The following is a 22,405-nucleotide window of genomic DNA, read 5'->3' as shown; positions in this document are numbered from 1 at the left end:
TTGCTTGGAAAAGAAGATGATGAAGAGTTGGTAACTCTTTGCATAAAGTTCTCTTATCTAGGAAGTCGTCCTGGATTAAACTTTAAATTCTCAGGTTTGCTAGGACCTTCTCAATCCTCTCATGTCCTGGTGAGTATTTCATCTACCCTAAAAACATTCATTTTGGTTGCTCATTCCTTTTGTGGCCCTCTTCAGATTAGAGGCCTTCTTAGGTTAAATTGTCTTCTCCTGAAGAGGTCTTAAGGGGTTATGTTCCTTGTGGAGGCACTTAGGAAATATTCCATTTTATGAATATTTGTGGAAAGATGATCATGTAGACTACCATGCTTTGTTATGTGAGGGATTCCAAGAGGAAGGTGGTCTGACCTGGGACCTCGAGGAGCTTGCTGATGAATAGTGGGAGACAAGACTGATAGATGCTTAACTTTAATGCAAGACATAATAAGTCCATAAGAGAATGTCCAACAAGGACACTGAGGAATTAGAAGAAGGAGGTAGCACATCTGATAGGGAGATCAGAAGTAATACCAAGAAGGAAGGTGCATTTGCAATGAATCTTGAAGCGGTGAGCCAAGTCGGTGTTTGAGGAATAGCAGTTTGGTTCAGGTAGAAGAAAGCGGTGAAATGATGATGGGTGCAGTAGCTGAGGCTATGAAGAGGCAAAGTCAAAACCAGGCCATTCTGTTGTTGCAGTATGTCTTTAAATTTCTTTGCCCCTAGAATGTTTATTCTATGTGAGCCTATGTGGGATTTCTATTTTTATCTCTCTTGAGCTGATTACTCTGTTCTTTTAGAGGTTTTTCCCTTTACTTCCCTATTAAATGTATAATTTGTCCTGGAGGAAGAAAAGACTAGAAAGCAGGATGGTGCCCTAGCATGCCGGAGCATTGAAGGGCCTCGGGAGGATTGGTTCGTATGATTGAATTGGTGTGGGAGATGGAAGGAGGCCACCGCTGTCCTCAAAGTGGTAGGAGAGAAAGGCTTGACATCCCTAATCTATAGGATGTAGCACTGAGGGGCAAGGGATACAGGTGGAACTAAGGTATCTCTGAGGTCTCAAGCCTGGAAAGTTGAGAGAACAGTGATGCCATGGACGGAAACATGGAAGAAATGAACATGAGCCTGACTTGAGATGGATGATTGTGGGTTTGCTTTGGGACACATTGAATCACTGTAGATAAGGATTTGGGAGTCATTTGTAGAAGTGAATTTTGAAATCAGAACAGCAGATATCACTGAAAAGGGAGAAAAAAGGGGCCAAAGAGGGAAACCCAGGGAGTCTTCTTTTGGTGGATTGCAGAAGGGATAGAGAAACATAGTCAGAGTGCAAGCAAGCCAGGGAGAGCAGTGGAACAGGAGCTAAAGGCGCCCAGACAACCAAGGGGAGGAAGTGGTCAAAGGATTTGAATACTGCCTGGAACGTGGTGGGCTCTTAAGAAAGTCTTTTGAATTGAACTGAGAGTGATGTAAGATGATGGAGATCTGGTGGTAGAGATTAGATGGTCTCGTGTCCCTAATGAGGGCAGTTCCAGAGGAGAATGGCCACATGCAGAGGTTAGGGAACAAGGAGATGGTAAGGAAAGGGGCCTGGGTTGGTAGACTATTCTTGAAAGTGTTTTGATAGAGAAGGGTAGAGGACGGGGCATAAACTTGGGAGAGTATAACTGCACTGGGAAATTTTCTTTCTAGAATAAGAGACTTGAGCATGTGTGTGTAGTCAGGAGAAACCAGTGGAAGGGATGGATGGGAAGGAGAGACAAAGGATAGCTGATGGAGTAGGACCCTAGAGCAGTGGGAGACAATGTTCATTAGCCTGGCAAAGAGGAGAAGCTGGGGGAAGAAACTGAGCTGGACTGAGATGGAGGAGCTCACATGAGAGCCTGAGTCTTCTCATTGAAACATGAAGCAAGATAACCTGCTCAGAGGGAAGATCTGTGCAGAAGGTTGTGAATTTGAAGACAGTGACTAAAAATTGGAACAGCTCTTGTGGTAGAAGATGTGGGGAGTCAACATGAGATCTAGAGTGCTGAGCATCAGTAACTGAGCAGAAATGGGGAAGACCAAGGCTCTGTGTGTCAGGGTTGTAGCACCTGGAAGCTTCTCATTCTGGCTTGGCAGGAAGGCAAGTGAAGCTGAGAGGAGGTGAGAGAGGCCTGCAAATCATGAACAGAACAAAATATGGTTTACAGAAAGAATGATGGTGTATGAAAGGAGAAACTAGAAAGGAACGCTGTTGGATTATTTTTTCATGTCCTTCTCTTTTTGTACAGTATTCAATATCTTCCTGTAACCCTAGCCTATGCTCTTTCTGATTTGTAATTAGTCTCTCACTGTTATTCTATATTGTAGGTTCTACATTGCAGGAAAAATAATAATGGAAACTAATCCTAGAATGTATTGGCTGCTAAAACTTATTTAAGGCATTGTGTTAAGAATTTTGCATATATTATCTTAAATTTACTGCTCACAAACCCCACTAAGTTTAAATAATAAGCTTTTAGTACTCCTTTTTAAAGACAGTCACAGAGAGATTGGATAACTTGTTCAAGGTCATAAGGCTAGTGAATGATGCAGTCAAGCTTTGGATCCAGGCAGGTTGACCTGAGCACTTAACCACTTTTTTAAACTGCCTCCCTGCCAAGACTTGCTGCAGTTGTTACAGAGTGACTATATTGCTTTTTAACAATTGATCAAATTGTCATTGTAATAAAAACTAGCATTTGTATTGGCCTTTAATGTTTATGCATATTATTTCGTTTGATCTTAACAACACTCCTGTGAGGTTTGCATACATGTGCAAGACAAAGAGATCTTCAGTTCCAAGATCCCTATATTCTTAGTCTCGGAAATCTTTGAACTTTTAAAATTACAGAGTTATGGCCAGCTGAAAGCTGTAATTCCCCCCCTCCCCCACCCCCCTTTAGTTCTCTCTACTGATCTTCCACTTCTTTTCAGGTCATAGAACTCTGTATGTAGGGGTTCGGATGCCACTGGGCCGGCAGAGTCATCGGCACCACCGAACCCATGGCCAGAAGCACCGGAGACGAGGCCGGGGAAAGGGAGCCAGCCAGGGGGAGGAAGGCCCGGAGGCCCTGGCCCACGGTAACAACCTTGGGAGAGAGGGTGGGTATCCATGGCTGGAAGGCTTGGTGAGGCTGAGGGAATGTGTGATGGACATTCAAGCAGGTGGTCTTGATTCTCTAGCCCTTGTAGAGTTCTCAGAGCTAGCTTCCAAGAAGAAATGCCACTAAGAAGCAAAAGTATCTTACTGAAAACTACAGAGTTCAGGCGCCCAAATCAATACCAAACTAGGTGGAATCATTTTCTAGAGAATGAGACATTCCTTTTTGATAAAATTCAGATTTTAAAATTCTTGTGGGTTTTCTTCAAGTGGTTTTAGTTAGTAATTTTTCTCTCCCATGAAACTGCTTCCACAGAAGAGCTTTTTAAATTTCTAGGAATAAAGAAATCTTTTTGATCTGCAGTCAGGATTGTCTTTTATATGTTCCTGAAATTGTAGGCCCCCAGATGAGCTAAGTATGACAGAATACTATTTTTGTTCTAAGTTGAGGCTGGGAGCAGACCTTTCTCTGTGGTTGATTTTCCAGACACACCATCTCAGCGTGTTCAGTTCATTCTTGGCACTGAGGAAGATGAAGAGCATGTGCCTCATGAGCTGTTCACAGAATTGGATGAGATTTGTATGAAAGAGGGAGAAGATGCTGAGTGGAAGGAGACAGCCAGGTGAGACCCTCAAATAAACTGGGTCAAGATTTGCTTGCATAGGCAAATATGTACCTTTCAGCAAGTGACGGGCCTGCCAGTCTTTTATTTCTTCATGGGAGAAATGATGACTGACATAGGGACTGATGTTCCAGAGTCCTCTGTGGAAAGTCTTGACATTGGCCTCTCTGTGATGTCTCTGGTCACACCTATGCCAATTGACCTTGAACCTGGGATTAGTGACAGAAACATGGAACATTCAGGGAGTCTTCTCTTATTTGTCTGGGGCCTAGAATATCTCTGGGTTATTTTGACTGTATAGGTCTAGTTTAGAAGATGCCTGATAGGGCCATCTTGGTTTGGACCTAGCCCAGAAAATAGTGCATACGTCCAGACTTTTCCTGTAGGTGAACCATGGAGTCATTTGGATTTTAATTCACTAGAGGTCTCAGAATTTTTGAGACTTTAAGTTCCTATGGGACAGTCCAACCTCATAGCGACCCTTGGGATTATAGTCAGCCTGATAGTAGGCTTCCTGGGATGGTCGTAGAGTGACCATGCTTGTCTGAGCTCAAACCCCAGCAGAGCCCTCAGATTAACTGGGGCCATGTCCAGGGCTCCTCTAGTTACTGATCTAGTGAGCCTTGTGGATGGTACAAAGCCAGCATGCCTGAGTCTTGGAGAAGGAGGCGAGGTGGGTTAACTAACAAAGCGTGGCTTGAGCTCGCATTGGAACAGCTCTTCCTGGATGCCTGCCATATCCGTGCCTGTTTCCTATGGGTAGAGAGAATTAAACAAGCCAATCGACCTGATACCAAGTGAAAAGGCAATTAATCTTGTCATTCTGTCTTTGCCGATTGCTAAAGGTCACACGGATAGGCTTTTTTAAAAAGAAAACTATTATCATTTTATTAATGTGATTTGTCAGTGTGTCCAAGTGATGTAGATTAGATCTACTTGTAATTGCATAAGTAATGCATACTCATAAAAATTAGAAAATAAAGATAAGCAAAAAAAGAAAAGAAAAATTACGTGCGAAACCCCAGGGATATTGAAGAATATTATATTTGGTGTCTTATACGTGTATCTGTTCATATTTTTAAATTTTTCTTTAAATAAAAATGGACTGAACTATATACTCAATCTTGCATTGTTTTATAGCCTGCTGTTCTCACTTACCAATGTACCCTGAGGATAGAGATTAGATTACGATGTTCAGTCTGATTATTCAGAATCTTTCTTTGTGGCTTACATTAAAGATTCTCTCTTGAAAAGTCCTCATTTTCTATCTTTGGCATTTTCTATGCTTTCATTTTCTATGCTTTCTTTGCAATGCTTTCAGGTGGCTAAAGTTTGAAGAAGATGTTGAAGATGGAGGAGAACGCTGGAGCAAGCCTTATGTGGCAACCCTTTCATTGCATAGTCTCTTTGAGCTAAGGAGCTGCCTTATTAATGGAACAGTCCTTCTGGATATGCGAGCAAATAGCATAGAAGAAATTTCAGGTAAGGTTAGGTGAGGGAAAACAGAGAAGTGTTTGTGTAAATTAAGAAGTGCGGCATAGAGGAAATAATAAAGTGGCTGTGTGTCCTTAGGCAAGTCAGTTAACCTTCCCGACCTCAAGGTTCTCAGCTGTAGGATGGGTTTCAAACTAAGAAACTACTCTTATCTATTTCACAGGCTTATGGAATTTAGACTACATGATGTTTATTCTTCCATTTGTACATCCAACAAACACTTATTTTGTATCTATTTATGCTTGATAATGTGCTAGGCACAGGGGAGTAAAGATAAGATAGTTCTTACCTTCAAGGAGCTCACCTTCTAGTGGGAAAAATAGTCATGAAACAATGAATGGAAGTACAACAATGGAGATATGTTTTGATAATAATTAGAGAGGGGCAACTGGGAATTCTACAACTGGGAATTCTTGAATTAAAGAAAGATTTTAAAAATATTGCAGCTAGGGAACACATGTAAGAGATTGAGCCAAAGTACCCACACTCCTTCAGCAGGGTGTGAAGGGGAGATGTCTAATGGAGTTTCCTAGAGTAGTTGAGTGTTAAGTTACTATGTTTTGGGAATGGAGTTTGGGAAACACCTGGGTGCATGTGAGGAATTTTTTCCTTAGCTTGGCTCAGTTCGGCTGGATAGGTTAAAGAAAGATTTCTCCAAACTTTTCTCAATTTCCAGTACCCAAGTAATTCTGCCTCTCTGGGATTACATGGGGACTCAAGGGAGAGGTCAGCACTGATGGGATCCTGTGTCCCCTCCGAATACTCTAGGGGAAAGTTATGCATCGCTGCTTCTAGCTTCCAGCTTCTAGTGGCTCTAGTTATTTCTTAGCTCATGGCTGAGGAACTGCCATGAGCTAAGAAACTGCCAAACTGCCTCTGTCTTCACGTAGATTTCTCATCTGTGTCTCTATTTTAAAGATATTTGTCAGTATTGTCCAGGGTGATCTCATCTAGAGATCCTTAATTACATCTGCAAAGACCCTTTTTACAAATAAGATCACATTCATGGATCTTGGGTGATAATACGTAGACATATCTTTTGGGGAGCCACCATTCAACCCACTACAAAAGCCGAGAGGGGAAAGATTTTCAGTTCATCAATGTCAGATGCCTCAGAGAGGTCAAGTTAGGTAAGGACTAGAAACATCCATCAGATTTAGCAACTGGTAGGTTATTGATATTTTTATCAAAAGCAGTTTCATTGAGGTAGCCAAACTGCAGGGGCCTGAGGAATTTTTGTTTTGAGAACTTTAAGTGATAAGAGAAGAGACATTAGATAAAGGGGCAGGCACCTGGGATAGATATTCTTTTTTTTTTCCTCAAGATGAAGAATCCCAAAGCATGTTTATAAAGGGGGTAGGGGGTGTAAGGAACCAATTAACTTACAGGTTAAAGATAGAGAACATGGATCTTTGGCTTGAATATTCGAAATAGACTTTCTTTATTTACTGCTACTAGCACTTCGATAGTCATGGATGAAGCTGGAGTTGAAAGTAGGTTGAAGTTTGGGGAGGCTTGAGGACAGGTATGTAGGATTGAGGTAAACCTGCTGTGGTTCTCCATATTAGGTACTTGAGATATTCATGTTAGTCATGAATCACAGCAATGTTAAAATCTTAGAGGGAGGGAATATAGAGAAATTTTGGCAGATAACAGAACAAAATGGGTAATATTGTGGGCTTTGGGTCAGACAGTCTTGGGTTTGAATCCCAGCTCTGCAACTTACTAGATGTGAGACTTTGAGAAATTTTGTAGTTTTGGGGCCTCAGTTTCCTGATAATAACTTTTTTCTATAATAACTTATAATACCAGCCACTTCTCAGAGTTTTTATAAGTATTAAATTAGATGATCTATATCAAGTTCATAGTATAGCTCCTGGCACATACTAAGTGCTCAATAGTTTCTATTTCTAATAATAATGATTTACTACATAAATAAAGTATAACTTGTCACAGCTACTGTCATCAAATAGCTCTTTCAGGCTAGTTGAACTGCTTCCCCCTACTGCTTGCTCCTCACCCCTTATCCCACTTGATGTTGGCCTTTTTGGGTCCACTGACCATCAGTCTGAGTATTCATGTGAGCATCTACTTCCAGACCTGGTCTTGGACCAGCAAGAACTGTTCAGTGACCTGAATGACAGCATGAGGGTTAAAGTACGAGAAGCTCTTCTCAAAAAGCATCATCATCAAAATGAAAAGAAGAGAAACAACCTCATTCCCATTGTTCGCTCCTTTGCTGAGGTTGGCAAGAAGCAGTCTGATCCACATTCAATGGATAAAAATGGTAAGATTATCAGGAGTGACTTTATCTTTTATTAAAAAGGCTTTTAGGAATTAGCTGGAGATTCTAAGTTACTAGAAGGTAAGGGCTATATTTATCTAATATGCTTCCATACTCACTTAGACACTGTGCTTTTTGGTGATTGGCAAGTGTTTAACTGAGACTGGTGACCTATCTCTTGTGGCACTAGGAATGCATGCCTCAGTTAGACCTCAGTGGACTCAGAGTGAGAGGTTTGTGCCCCAGAGCGGCCTCAGAGAGATATCCACATGGGGATAATTTGGGTCTGGAGAAAGTCAACTGGAACGTTTTAGAAGTAAAGAAATGTCTCAGATTAGGGAGGCAAAATATAATAGTGTACACTCTTGGGCCAGACTTCTAGGCTTGAGATTCTGGCTTCACCACTTGCAAAGTGGGTGACCTCGGGCAACCTCCTAAGCCTCTTTAAGTCTCATTTTCTCCTCTGTAAAATAAGGATTATAGTAGGATCTACTCCAGAAGTTTATTGTGAGGCTTCAATAACTTAATCCATGTAAAACCCTTAGCCAGGTGCATGATAGGTTGTAAATATTCAATGAATTTCAGCTGCTGATTGGTTTCCTCTTCTGTGGCCAGGCAGGGTGTAACCTATATTGGTCTCTCCTTGTCTCCACATTAAATGGATCACAATGTGCAGGGGATATGCCTGGGATTCTATATATTTGATAAGTTCTCCATAGGATTCTCTGATGTGCATTCCTGGTTAAGGATTACTACTTTATAGAGGAAGAAAAGATGATCACAAAGTGTTAAGAAAACAGGTACAGGAATAGTAGGACCTCTATTTACCACTAACTAGTAGGTAAGGAGATAGGTATGTATGGGTCCTGGCTTGTAGTTATCTTCACCTCTTCTCCATGTGGGCTTTGCAGGAGATAGTCATAGCCAAACAGTGGTGGATGAGGCATATCAGAGAGGGAAAAAGCAGAAATTCAGAGAATTCTTTTTGATTTTCTCCAAGTAGGTCAAACTGTGTCTCCTCAGTCTGTTCCAACTACAAATCTTGAAGTAAAAAATGGAGTGAATTGTGAACACAGCCCTGTGGATTTAAGCAAGGTGAGCAGAGACATGGGAAGTTGGCTTATTGGCCTAAGAGCATCTCTAGTGGAACCCAGAGTCCAATTGCTGGAGGCTACGAAAGCTTTGTTATTTCAGCATCCTTTCTCCAAAACCAGAGCTCTTTCTGTGGAAAAGGAGGACCATCTGCTTATGTCTTCTCCCTTCTACACCAGCCTGGATGGAGCTAACTTATCAGTTTGTTCTACTAGGTTCAACATGCTGAAACTGAGACTGATCATGGACAATCCCTCCGGACACAGACCTCCTGATTTTTCAGAATTATTTTTTGGTACTTGTTCTCTAGCAACTCTTTCTTACCTCCAAGAATTTTGCCAAGACAATGTTTTCTAATGCTACTTTGTGGTTGAAACTCTTTTTGGGGACTGTGGCTTTGGTATCTGAGGACTTCTGTAGTAGCAGCGCCTCATTGCAATTTGTGGTTTAAGCCTTGATTTTCTCCTCTGTCCTCTTTTTGCCTGGTCTACCCTTGACACTGTCTTTCTAAAATATGGATAGTGTCAGGTCACTTCTCTGCTCATAAGGCAGGGACCCTTATAAAAACTGGGAATCTCTGACAAAACATTCAGGTGTTTTAAATTGGAAAAAAATTGACCTAGAGCTTCAAAAACATTTTTCTTTGAGGAAGCACGGTGCCATGGAATTCAAATTTGAAAACCTAGTTTTCAATTCTCTCTCTCAAAAGCTCTGTCATCCTGGGCAAGTCAGCTTCACCTCTCTGGGTCTCAGTTGCTTCATTTTTTTAAAATAAAAAATGGGCTGATAAGATCTGTCTCATCTACCTTACAGAGTTGTGCAAGTATCAGATAAAATAGGGTAACAAAACATTTCTTAAATCATAAAATGCCGTATGAATGTAAGGCATGAGGAAGGCGATTGATGTTTGAGGTTATGGCTCCCAAGTTGTCAGAGGTTCTTTTGGACTTTCAGGTGGACCTACATTTCATGAAAAAAATTCCCACTGGGGCAGAGGCTTCAAATGTCCTGGTTGGCGAGGTGGATACTCTGGACCGCCCCATCGTTGCCTTTGTGAGGCTCTCTCCAGCTGTTCTTCTCTCAGGCCTGACAGAAGTGCCCATCCCAACAAGGTAGAGACAAAGACAGCACAACTCAGTGCATTATGTCCAAAGTACAGATTTACATGAGCTCTGAGGGAAGAAACCAGCTAATGCCAAAATACAGGATTAATTAATTTTGGGAATGATTAAATAATTTAATTAAAATTTAGCAGTGATCTCACCGAGGTATATTTGAATAACCTTTAATTCTAAGATTTTTAAGGCTGTGACTGCACAGTACCTGCTGCCTTGGAAATGGAGAACTGAAGAGCAAGCATCCAAAGGGTATAGCAAGGGCTAGTCACTTGTTATTGATGGCAAGCCTGTCTTACTCTCCCAGTTCTACAGAGTTGTATCCCAGGGAAATGTCTCTGAGCAAAGGCATTGATGTCTCTTTCCACAGTTCTGGCAGGATTTATTTGGCTTGCAGATATGTCCACATTTGTTCAGAAGGCTATTCATGTACTCTGAAGGTGGCAGGCAGTTCAGGTGACTCAGAGCCCCATTAATTAACAGAGTATTCAGGTGTCCAGAACACAATTTAGACTCCTTTCCAGGGTTTGATAATTTAAACTTCCTTATTCCTTTCCTCTCCTCATCATTTCCTTATTAGAGCAATGAATGAGATTTAGATAACCTTGAATTTGCACTACAATGCATGTTTTGAAAAAGCAAGGAATTACGTCTATAGGAGCCTTAAGAGTTACAACCACATTTTTGAATGGAGTGACACAAATAGCTTCTAATGCCCATAGTGAGCTATTGGGTCAGGGCAACTCATATTGCTCCATCATTAGTCTGCCACCTTTTATAGAAGATACCATGGTGATTTCTGTTTGATAGGAAAGAGAAATGTTTTGCCGTTTAGAGAGATGTCATTTCTCTATGTTTACTTACATAATTTCATCCTTTGTGTGTGTTGCCAGGTTTTTGTTTATCCTATTGGGTCCAGTAGGGAAAGGTCAGCAATACCACGAGATTGGCAGATCCATGGCCACCATCATGACAGATGAGGTACATGCCACTTCTGTTTTTCATTTATTCATCTCATAAATATTTATTGAGTATTTACTTTGTGCCAAAGCACAGTGCTAGTTGTTGGGGATAGAATAATTGCAATTGCTATGTCTGCTGAGGAGCAGTTCAGGTCACTTCTGTGAATGTTTATGGTGGGAGGACGGAGCCCTCTGGGAGATTTTTCTCTCTAAGTCATCTCTCTCTTTTTGAATAATCAGGGGTGCAGAGAAATCTTTTTCTGGAAAAATTATTATTGCCAAGTAGGATCCTTTGAGGGAAAGGTATTAAGGCTGACTCGAGTTTCTGGAGAAGATGGTTAATTAAATGCACCCAACTTATTTATATAAAGAAACCTCAGTCCTGTTCCATGTAACCAAGGCCAGTTTGTATAAGAGTTAGGGGTTTGTGCTTGGCACAGTAATGTACCAAGGCAACCAGACAGTTTGGCTGTCATGGTGATGAACTCCCACTGCACACCCTGGTGAGGACTTTGCTGCTCACGTAAGTTGCAAAGCTGGGCTTTCAAGGCATATGTCTTAGCAAGCAGAAGGAGATGGGAGCTGTGTTTTATTCAAGCCTCTTTGATTGGGAGACTTATTTCACAGAGGATCTTCATTAGCCATTAGCAATTCCATATAGTTTTTCCAACCATTGTGATCAGGAAATTTTCTATACATCTTCCCTTTTGTTTCATTCTTTGAGGAGATGACAGAACTATGCAACTATAGAGTCCTGTCATATCTTTTCTTATACTGATTAGACATATACTTAGTTCTATTTGATCCATCTCATCTTTAGGTTCATTTTTTTTTATCCTTTTATCCATACACTTCTCCAAAGGCTAAAATTTTCACATTTCATGTCCCCATGGCAGAGATAAAAATCAAGAGGTTGTATCCATCCTTCACTATATCCACCACTGATCGTTTTAAATAAAGTCATTTTCAGCTTTCCTGAAGGTTTTTTCTTCTCCATAGATTTTTCATGATGTAGCATATAAGGCAAAAGAACGAGATGATCTCCTGGCAGGCATTGATGAGTTCCTAGACCAGGTGACGGTGCTCCCTCCAGGAGAGTGGGATCCCTCAATTAGAATTGAGCCGCCCAAAAACGTCCCTTCCCAGGTAATGTGTGCACATTAGCCGATGGTGGTTTAGTGTCACTTAACTGAGGGTCTACCATGGACAAAGCAATGACCACGTTGGGTATATATGCTAAGTAAATCGAGACATAGCCCTGTTTGGGGGCACCTAGAATGTCAGAACAGTAATAAAAAATGAATATGCAAAAACACAGATTGGCTCAGGTGTGATAGGTCGGTCAGAATGACCTGGCATGAATTTAGAGCCAACTTTTGAAGGATTGATGTGGAACAGCAGAGAGGAGAGGGAAGGACGTTTCTTGGGAGTATATCATGAATGTAGCCATTAAATGAAAAGAGCAAGTTGTACAGAGAGAGCAAACAGAGTTCCCTGTACTTTTTTGACAGGCTCAAGATATGAAGGGCACTCCTACTGTGCACTAGACACAAGGCCATGTGCTGTACATATGCTAATTTAATCTTCTCAGCAACATCTCCAGCTAGGTATTGTTATCTTTAGTTTTACAAATGAGGAGTAAAACTTGGAATAAAATTATCTTCAAGATTTTAAGGTATAAAGTAAGATTGCACAGAGGCAGATTTGAAACTGGAACTTAGATCGTATCTAATGCCGGAGCCTCCATTTTTCTGTTTCTGGGCAAGGCAGAGTTAGGATTAAGGTACTAGTGGAAAGGAGGAGAAATTAGATATTATTGTTTTGTTTTTTTTTTTTTTTTCAGGAAAGTCCATAAACTTCCCCAAATCAGTAAATGCATTTGAAAGCTACAAACACTTGGGTATTTTTTAGCTGCTTTTGTATTATTTTACCACCACCCCCACCCCATTAGCAGGAAGGACTTTACTAATTTTGTGGTCCTCTGTTAAAAGGAGAAAAGGAAAATGCCTGGAGTTCCTAATGGAAATGTTTGTCACATAGAACCAGAACCACATGGGGGCCACAGCGGGCCAGAACTTCAACGCACTGGGCGGTAAGTTCTATGATGTCACAGCTGGTACTACTTGCTGGGCAGAAGTTGTGTAAAAGAATGAGTCATCCTTTTTGCTTGCAGCCTTCTTTTCTGTAGTATCTTAATTGGCTAGGAATGATTTTTAAATGGGACCACTGACTAAGTATTATGAATCTATCAAATATTGTATTCATTCATTCAAGTTTCTGAAACCACCTACCATGTTCCGTCTCACCTCCTGTCCTTCCCACGCATTGTTCCCGCAGATTTGAGCACACGTTCCCTTCCTCATCTCCTGGCTAACTGCTCCTTATCCTTTGTCTCAGCTAAGGTTTCACTTTCTTTGGAAAGCTTTCCAGGATTCTCTATAGGTGAGGTTAGGCGTTCCTGCTATGCAGTGTCACAGCTCCGTCCCCTGCTTGCTCACTACCATCCCCTCAGCCTCCTGGCAGAGCCTTTATCATACTTCATCATTATCATTTGACTTGTTGTCTTTCCTTCTAGAATTTTTGCTCCATAAGGGCAGGGACTCCATAATAATATACCTAGTACTCAGTACAGTGTCCAGCGTGGAGTGGGCACTCAATATCTGATGAATGAATGAATGAATGAATATTTTTAGAATGATACCTGTTCCGTAACATGAATGGACTGGGTATGGATAAATATTGAGTGATTATTTTAAGAAACTCCTGTAGGGTAGGAAAGTAGGTACTATTTTAGGTGTGTGTCTCAGATAGGCAGTCTACTCTTCTAGGCCAAAATTTCAAGGAGTGATATCCAAGAAGGAGGTTCTCTATGGTGAAGGAAGCAGGTTTCCAGACTAGGTTTTATTTGACAGGTAGGAAGGTGGTATAAGAGGATGATATTTTGGGTTGGAGTGACATCCAGAGGTGTCTCTCAAATCGTGGGATAAGGCCGAAACTATGGTTCTGGCTCTGTAAGTTGTGCTGTGTCTGAGAAGGATCTGCTGGGTGGAGATTCTCAGGACAGGTTTCAGATCATGGAAAGAAGCTTTTAATGTTCTCTACTCTATTGCTTTCCCTTTATTTTTTCCCTCCTTGCTTAAAGTTGCTTTCTTTATTTTTCTATCAGTAGTACCTTACCCAATGGAAACGGAAGGCTTTTTTTGAATTGTGGAGAGTGATCTATTTTTTCATTCTTGGAAATTCAGGGAGAGGAAGTGAGAGGAGACTGAAGCAGGAGACAGTGGCACTAAACTAACAGTGTCCTGAAAGAGGATTGTGTTTCCTGGTTGGAGGAATGTATTTGATGTGCAATTTGGGTGTTTTTTTTTATTGAGTTTTAGATGATCAGCTTATTGTTGTTTCAAGGGGAGAGATCTGGGGGCGTCTCTCACTCAGCCATGTTTTTGGAGGAAGGTATTTGAGAATGGGGAAAGATAACTAACTAGATTCTGGGGAGGATTCGCTGGAGAAAGGAGGAGTCCCTTGATAGAAGGGGTCACCAAAAAGAGGGAGCAACTTCTAAGCGTAAATTCAACATTTTCTTTAAAGTTGGAAGAGGTCTGAATTTGGTGGGAAGGTCTGGTATTGAGTTCAAGGGAAGTAGCTGCCCTTAGAATAGATTCCAGAATTGAGAGTGTCTTAGAGGAGGTGGTGTTTTTTAAGAGGAAGGGTCTTGGGTATGAATTTGATAGTATTTCAGAGTTATGATTTATCTTTTGACTGTAAAGGGTGTCCGCACCCTAAGATTTAGAATTTGAAAGTAATGGAAAGGAGGGCAACAAGGTCTCCCCCAAACAGAAAATCTATGCAGGGGTAAGATTTCAGGGTTTTTTTTGTGTGTCAAAGAGAGGAGAATAAACTAGGGTTACCAGCATTTTGAGGGGAGTCACTTATAAACAGTTTCATATGGGAGTTTGGGAGACCACTAGATTGGATCACGATAATTATAGAATCTCAAAAATGGTGCCTGATGTCCTAAAAGAAAATTCTAGATAGCCAGAACCATCACATGTTTAATCACCAACCCCAAATACTTTAACTCATAAATTTAAATAGGATTTGAGGACATTGTCTCATAATGTCATGTCAGGAACTTCTGGAATTGACAAAGCTGAAAGGAAGGAAGGATTGTCTAGGCTCAGAGCCTAGTTCTGCTTGGTGTGGGAGATGTGCTTCTTCTTCCTGAGCTCCTAAAGTTTTCCTGAGAGCCCTTTGTAAAAGACCTCAAGACACATGGTCTTCCTCCCATTGTAGCCTTTTAGGCCAGGTGGCCTACTGCTTATATTGGGGACCATAGTTCTATGCCAGCTCTGGCCCCTTTCCCAATCTCAAATTATACAGGAGGTCAATGGGAACCTTCCTCTGCAGACGGACATCCTGGACCTTCTGGATCCTCCTGGACTACACAGACTAAAAATAAATTACCCTGGTTTTTTATAATTTTTCACACCTTTAGTTGTGTTTCTTTGAAGTGGTATACAACCTGGGGCAAAACTTAGAGACTTAGGGGATATTATCCTTGTTGGACGGAGCATTATTGGGAGATGTAGGAGTGTAGACTCTTATGGAGGAGGGAAAGGAGACAAAGTTGAACATAGTACTCTGAATTCTGTGTTATCTGACCTCCCATACCAGGGCTCAGACAGTGTCTGGACCTGCCTGATGTTGATGTAGACAGTGATGCCAGTACATTCCCATACATAACAAAGAGGAAGATTTGACTAGAGTGTTCCTAGGTTAAAAGCTTCACAGCAAAGGGTTTCCAGGGTAGATTTATGTACTTCATTGGGGATTCCATTTTGGGGAATGGATTCTTTTCTTAATGAAGAAAAGAATCAGGAGCTGCTGTCTCGATGATCCCCCCACACTTCAAACAGGTTTCTTCCAAAGCATACCAGACAAATGGATGACTGGCCTGTCCCTAAAGCCCTCCAGAGAAGGGCTCCCTAAGTCAGTGCTCCAGAGCCTAGTGACCCTCTACACGGGTAAGTCCTTTTTGTATCAAGCTTAAATTCATATCCCTGTGTGCTTCCTGCCACCACCCCCCGCCCCCGCCCCCGCCCCCGCCAAAAAAAAACCCTTGAACATTAAGGGTAGCGTCGAAAGGTAAAGGAAGTCTCGAATGTGGAGAGAAGCATCCATGTCTAATAGATATCTGGTCAATGTGCAATTATGATCTGATTTCATGCATGAGTGAGCTATGTGGCTGACTCCATAAAGTGCTCAGAAATTATTTTATTAATTTATAGTTATACCATCAGGAAGAGCCTCAGATCTTTTCTCTCCTTTTAAAATCACTTCTAGGCAGACAGATGTCCTCCCTTTCTATGCTTCTCATAAATCCATTTCACATCAGTTTTTTGTCTGTTCCTCAAAGATACTCCTCCCTGAAGGCACCTCTTATGTACCAGGGCCAACCAATCGTGGCAGCATCTCAGGTTGCCTCAGTGGGGTGAGGCTCATTATTGCAGAAGGAGATTCTTCTCCTAGAATAATACCTTTCAGAGGAAGGCCATTGGTGATTAAAAAGTGGTATTTACCTGGTACTGAGATGCTATGTTGGCTAAGGATCCAGAAACACTTGAATCTTGCCCCAGCCTAATTGCAGCTGCCTGTAAATTCCTTAAGGGGCTATTTGCCCATAGAAGAAAACAAGAAAAATACTATTATAAACTGGAGCCTTGATCCCAAACCATGAGGCAGATCTCTGGTGCTCTAGGTTAGACCCTATGGATAGCTCCTTACCTACATATATTTGCCAAACAGGCATTTAAAACCAAAGCAGGTTGCATGGCTAGCTCTGCCTTTCTCCCTTAAGCCCAGATCCAGACTGTGATGTTACTGCTGTAAGTTGGGGAAGGGTGTATCCCAACTATGCCCCCCCAAACCAGAGGGAAAGAACAAGTGGGTAAGATAGTCTGCCATGTCCACCAATACACCTGTTGTACCTGGCCAGATGAGAGAGAGAGCTTTTGAATGAGAGTAGATTGTTTTTTTTTTTTTTTCTTAAAGCTGTTTGTTAGGGAAAATTTCAAACATATAAACAAGAAGAGAGGATAGTAAAATGAACCCCCCATGTGACCATCAACAGTTATCAACATTTACCAATCTCGTTTCATCTATTTCTCCTTACTTAATTGTTTTATTTTTGTTTTCTAGATTATTTTAAACCAAATCACCGGTAGCATGTCATTTTACCTGTAACTATTTCAGTATGTATCTTTGTCTGATAAGGATATATTTTAAAACAAGTATCATGCCATTATTAAATCTAACAAAATTAATAATAATTATTTAAATCACATAATGCTTGGTCCATTTTCAACTTTTTGTGATTGTCTTAGCAACATCTTTTTAGAGTTCATTTGTTTGACCAATCAACATTTACATTTGGTTATTATGTTCCCATTCTGTAACAGTCCTCTCTCCTTTTTTTCTATGCCATTGCTTTGTAGAAGAAACCAGTTTGTCCTATGGAACGCTGAATGGTTCTTTTCATTACTCACCTAACAACTTTCACCATGGCGCAATGACTCCGCTCTTAGAAAAAGTGATTCAGTCTGGGAACACTATTCTTTGGTGGGGGATATCTTGCCGTTGCTCTGTCTTTTCCTTGGAAAGTAGAGATGGGTCCTGCCACCAAGTCCTGTTGATTCTAACTCCTGATTAGCCCTTGAATCCATCTAGTTTTCCTCATCTCAATCCACTGCTTCCAGTCTTGCCCCACATTCCATCCATTACAGCCCCACCAACGTGATCCTTCCAGATGCATGTTTAATTATGTTGTTCCTCTGTTTACAATCTCCAGTGACTTGACATGCCATTAAGATAAAGTCCTGATTCCTCAAAACTGTTTATAAGGCCTTTTGCGACTCAGCTTTTACAGCTGCTCCAGTCTCAGTTGTTGGTATCTGGCTCTCACACTGTCTTATCCAGCCACATCTCTTTCAGCACCTTGAACCTGCCATGCGTTCTCACCTCCAGGTGTCATTTATGCTAGCACATCTGCCTTATCAGGCTAACTCCTGGTGCATTCTCAAAGTCCCCGCTGAAATGCTGTTCTGTGCTGCCATGGCACCCTCACAACACTGCCTGTCTTATGCACCAGACCTTTGGTCCTGGAGAGAAGGGCTGTGTTTATCTTGCTCACTGCTGCATCTCCGGTACCTGGCACAGTGCCTGGCACGAAGTACCTGCTACTACTTGTCAGCAGCATGAATGAATTATTATCCTAATTCCTTGAGAATAAAGTGGGTAGTTGTTCAGAGTAGGAAAGTGCACATGAAAGAGGCTTTTAATCTGAAAGATGTAATAAAACTAACAATTTTATATCTTGAATTGATTTTGCATATTTCTTCCTAACAGCTCAGAATTTGAAGTTTGAAGCCAATACTTAATTTCATATTAATTTTTTGGAACTTTTGATTGAATGGGTAATGTGCCCACCCAAATTAATTCTTTTTATGCTGGGGATAATCATTCAAATTCATGCCCTTGGTTGCAAATAGAATATGTGCTGACCTGAGACAGATCTCTTGTACTTGGGGTCAAATTGAAGCCAAAGGGCACATGTGAAGTGCTTTCAAATGTGTGCTGTTCGTATGCTTCTGTGGAAGAGGGACTCTGTAAGAGACTTGCCTGCCATGTTTCCACAGGCTCTTTGGGGGCTTGGTGCTGGACATCAAACGGAAGGCCCCTTGGTACTGGAGTGACTACCGGGATGCCCTCAGCTTACAGTGTTTGGCCTCCTTTCTGTTCTTGTACTGTGCCTGCATGTCACCAGTCATCACCTTTGGTGGATTACTTGGAGAAGCCACTGAGGGACGCATAGTAAGAACTTTTAACTACTTCTCATGGTCCCAAAGAAGACTTGAAAGGTTGTGGTAGCAGCCAAGTTCATGGGGGTGGGGGTGGGGGGAATTCCTTGGGCTAGGACCGAGGAGATTAGAGTCTTTCTATTGAATTGGTCTGGCATTCTGACTTCATACCATGCAGCAATGTAGTTTTTCCTTTAGAACAGACTCTCTCCTCTGCTTGAATATCAATTTCAGTAGCTGATTACCCAGTTGAATCGCCCATTGCTCCAAGGATGCAAAATGATATATTAGTGTCGTTTGAAAATAAGATTTAAGGTGATTCCGTCTGACAGTTCATAGTGTGAACATTATCACTGTGCTTCCTATATGTATTTAAATACTGAATTGAGTCACTGCACAATAGAACTCAGCTAAGGAATCATGTGTGGATGGATTTGGGCACCTGTATTATCAAAGTGATATCCATTTACAGGAGTGTTAGACAGTATGTACATATCATTCTTGCTAAGATGAAGGACAAGCAAATGACTTGTCAGGGCATGCATGACAGCTGAGTCAGGAATGTACATGAGCCCACATTACTCATTACAGATGAGCTGTGGACTCAGGGATGATTTTTTTTTTCTCTCTCAGAGTGCAATTGAATCCTTGTTTGGAGCCTCCATGACCGGGATTGCCTATTCCTTGTTTGCGGGGCAGGCTCTCACCATCCTGGGAAGTACTGGGCCAGTGCTTGTGTTTGAAAAGATTTTGTTCAAATTCTGCAAGTAAGACATTTAGTTTTCTGAAAACTCTAACTAGATGTGTTATTGTGCTGTTAGGGTTGAATGCCAGGGTCCCAGGCAAGTATGAGTAGGCATATGTCATTCTGGATAGTAAAAACCAGAAGTAAGAATATCATTTGGTCTATTTTCCTGCCCTCAGGTGGTACCATACCTAAAACAGCAGATCTCCAAGTCTTAAAGAGCTTTATTAGTGTCCCTCAGTCGTTATTGAAATCTTGACTTTTTAGCTTTAAAAAAACTTACCATAGCTAATTCAAGCTCCTCCATTTCCATTTTAAGTCAGTTTTTAATTTGGCCTAACATACTCCTTAATGTTGCTAGTGGTAGTGGAGGCTTAGCAATGCCATTGATTCCTTACTTTTCCCATAAAATCTTTTTTTTTTAAATTTTGTATTAGAAGTAAGAGCACGTGGCACCAAGGGCCATCTCCTTTTTCTTATCTGCAAGAATAAGATCTGAATCATGTTGGGCAGTAATGGCAGAAATGTGTGTGGGACAATTCCTTCTTTCTCTACCTTCTATGTCTTTGCTATAGCGAATTCTATCCATGAAACAAATCTTTGCCACAACTGTCCCCTCAGGGCAGCATTTAGGAGTGAAGTGCAGTCAGACTTAGGGACAAACTGGGTTGCAATACCGGTATAGATAATGTGAGATAAATTAACCATATTGCTAATCCTTTGTCTCTTAATGCCATCTATCCAGGCTTTTTGATGAACTTTGGTTTTGTTTCAGAGACTATGCTCTTTCATACCTCTCCCTGAGAGCTTGTATTGGACTGTGGACCGCCTTCCTGTGTATTGTCCTTGTGGCAACTGATGCCAGTTCCCTTGTCTGCTACATTACCCGCTTCACTGAAGAAGCGTTTGCCTCCTTGATTTGCATAATTTTCATTTATGAAGCAATAGAAAAGCTGATTCACCTGGCAGAGACCTACCCGATCCACATGCATAGCCAGCTGGACCACCTTAGCCTATATTAGTAAGTGCGCATTCTGCTGTTTTTTTTTTTTTTTTAATTGAGCAGAGGTTGTGAATTTAATGGCTGATGTAGTACACCAGGCAGTGCTTGTAGCTTCTGTTAAGGAAGTATCTTGGTCCTCTGTGTACACAGCTCAGATATGGATGTGGAGACTTGGGGAGTTGCCAGAAAAGAACAGTCAAAACTGATGACAGAGAGGATGGACTGAGAGTGAAATTCAGAGCGGACTTGAAAAATGCTTTCCAAGCATGTCTTTTGGTTCCAGGCATCAAGACAAAAATAGGCTGCAAATGTAGCAGGAAGAATTCAAGTTAGTTATTGGGAAAAACTTTTTTCTAAGGACTTGTGAGACCCTGAACCATATTATCAAGATTCACTGAAAGTATGTACAGGCTACTTTTAGGAATCATTAGGTAAAGATATATTAATAATTCCTTACAGACTCACAGGTCTCTTACCCTATATCCTAAAGATCTTGAAATATATTTACTTACCTGGATTTCAACTAATGACACTGTGTTTTCTTCATGTGTTCAATATAATTTGGACCAGCTAGAAAAGAAACATAATATCTGGTTTTGATTTTAATTATCTAGGAGAGTCTTGTCCTATAAAACATTTCTTCTCTGGAATAGTATCCTCCAAATTTTGACTAAAGATCCACATCCTTTAGCTCTGTATATCAAGTCCCTGCCCCTTTTTGGCTATACAGTTCTCATGTGGAGGTCTGGTTGTGAAGTGGACAGTTTCAACCTGAAACTGCCTGAGTAGAGAGAGCATACTGCATGAAGAGTCTGTTCACTAGCCACAGATACACTTTTATAGATTCTAGTTATCCATTTATTAACCCGAAAAACATAAGTCATACAAAATTTATTAGAATTTTAAAAAATTATTTTATTATAAAACAACAAGCATTAGGGAGCATGTTCTTTGAGGCCTAGTAGATTGCCCACTGGCATTGTAGTAAGGTTTATTCTTTGATCTTTTTTTAGCATTTATTTAACAAATATTCATTAAGCACCTACTATGTGCCAGGCACTGTTTTAGGCCCCGGAAGCATAGCAATGAACATGACAGACAAAGGATTCACCCTCATGAGGCTTATCTTCTAGTGGAAGAAGACAGACAAAAATGACCGGCTGTGGATTGAGTAGACTTCGGATCCAAATACTTTAATTCTTTGTTAATAAAGCTCAAGATAGTATTTCTCTTATTTACATTCCACTGTTGGTTCATATGGAATTGATGTGAAGCTAGAATTTCCTTTAAATGGTTTTATCTTAATATGTGTGGAACTGATTTTTTTAATGGACTTAATTTTTTTTTAGAGCAGTTTTAGGTTCACAGCAAAATTGAGCAGAAAGTACAGAGTTCCTGCCCCCACAAATGCACAGCTTCCCCTACTATTAACATCCCATGCCAGAGTGGTACATAAATTACAATCAATGAACCTGCATTGATACACCATTATTACTTAGGGTCCATAGTTTATATGAGGGCTCTCTCCGCAGCTGTAAAAATCTGTGCTCTGCCTATTCATTGTTCCCCACCACCCCAGCCCCTGGCAACCACTGATCTTTATACTGTTTCCATATTTTTACCTTTCCACACAACATCATACAGTTGTAATCACACAGTATTCGGCTTTTCGGATTGGCTTTATTCCCTTAGTAATATACACTGAAAGGTCTTCTATGTGTTTTGGCTTGATAGCTCATTTCTTTTTATTTATATTTAAATATTTTTAAATTTAAATTTAATTTATTGTGATAACATTGATTAATAATTATATAAGTTGCAAGTGTATAATTCTATGTCATCTATATATTGCATCGTGTACTCAATACCCAAAGTCTAGTCTCCTTCTGTCACCATATATTTGACCTCCCTTACCCTCTTCATCCTCCCCCTACCCTGTTCACCTCTGTCAACTACCATACTGTTATTTATGTATGAGTTTGTTTGTTGGTTTTGTTTGTTTGTTGCTTTCTGTTTTATATCCCACAGATGAGTGAAATCATAACGATTCTTGTCCTTTTCTGTCTAACTTATTTCACTTAGCACAATACTCTCAAGATCCATTCATGTT

At 40.8% G+C, this 22,405-nt stretch overlaps 1 protein-coding gene across 8 annotated transcripts in view; it reads left to right on the top strand.

The window, feature by feature from the left end:
• Positions 1-22,405, top strand: part of SLC4A8 (solute carrier family 4 member 8) — a 68,533-nt gene that overhangs the window by 18,914 nt on the left and 27,214 nt on the right. For 3 of the 8 annotated variants that reach the window (XM_016142635.2, XM_036236886.1, XM_016142639.2), the window contains 12 exons: positions 2,956-3,123; positions 3,609-3,744; positions 5,066-5,226; positions 7,337-7,525; positions 8,523-8,617; positions 9,569-9,726; positions 10,623-10,710; positions 11,691-11,837; positions 12,683-12,783; positions 18,386-18,560; positions 19,181-19,314; positions 20,068-20,313. In XM_016142635.2, the coding sequence (XP_015998121.1) occupies positions 2,956-3,123; positions 3,609-3,744; positions 5,066-5,226; positions 7,337-7,525; positions 8,523-8,617; positions 9,569-9,726; positions 10,623-10,710; positions 11,691-11,837; positions 12,683-12,783; positions 18,386-18,560; positions 19,181-19,314; positions 20,068-20,313 (1,798 nt within the window). The remainder of the gene's footprint in view (positions 1-2,955; positions 3,124-3,608; positions 3,745-5,065; positions 5,227-7,336; positions 7,526-8,522; positions 8,618-9,568; positions 9,727-10,622; positions 10,711-11,690; positions 11,838-12,682; positions 12,784-18,385; positions 18,561-19,180; positions 19,315-20,067; positions 20,314-22,405) is intronic. The other 5 variants (XM_016142638.2, XM_016142637.2, XM_016142636.2 and 2 more) reach the window with 5 other exon arrangements.

This window comes from Rousettus aegyptiacus, unplaced genomic scaffold (assembly GCF_014176215.1).
Source record: "Rousettus aegyptiacus isolate mRouAeg1 unplaced genomic scaffold, mRouAeg1.p scaffold_m13_p_2, whole genome shotgun sequence".
NCBI classification, from domain to species: domain Eukaryota; kingdom Metazoa; phylum Chordata; class Mammalia; order Chiroptera; family Pteropodidae; genus Rousettus; species Rousettus aegyptiacus.
Note: the sequence above shows the minus strand (reverse complement) of the source record. Positions and strands in the feature narration are given on the sequence as shown.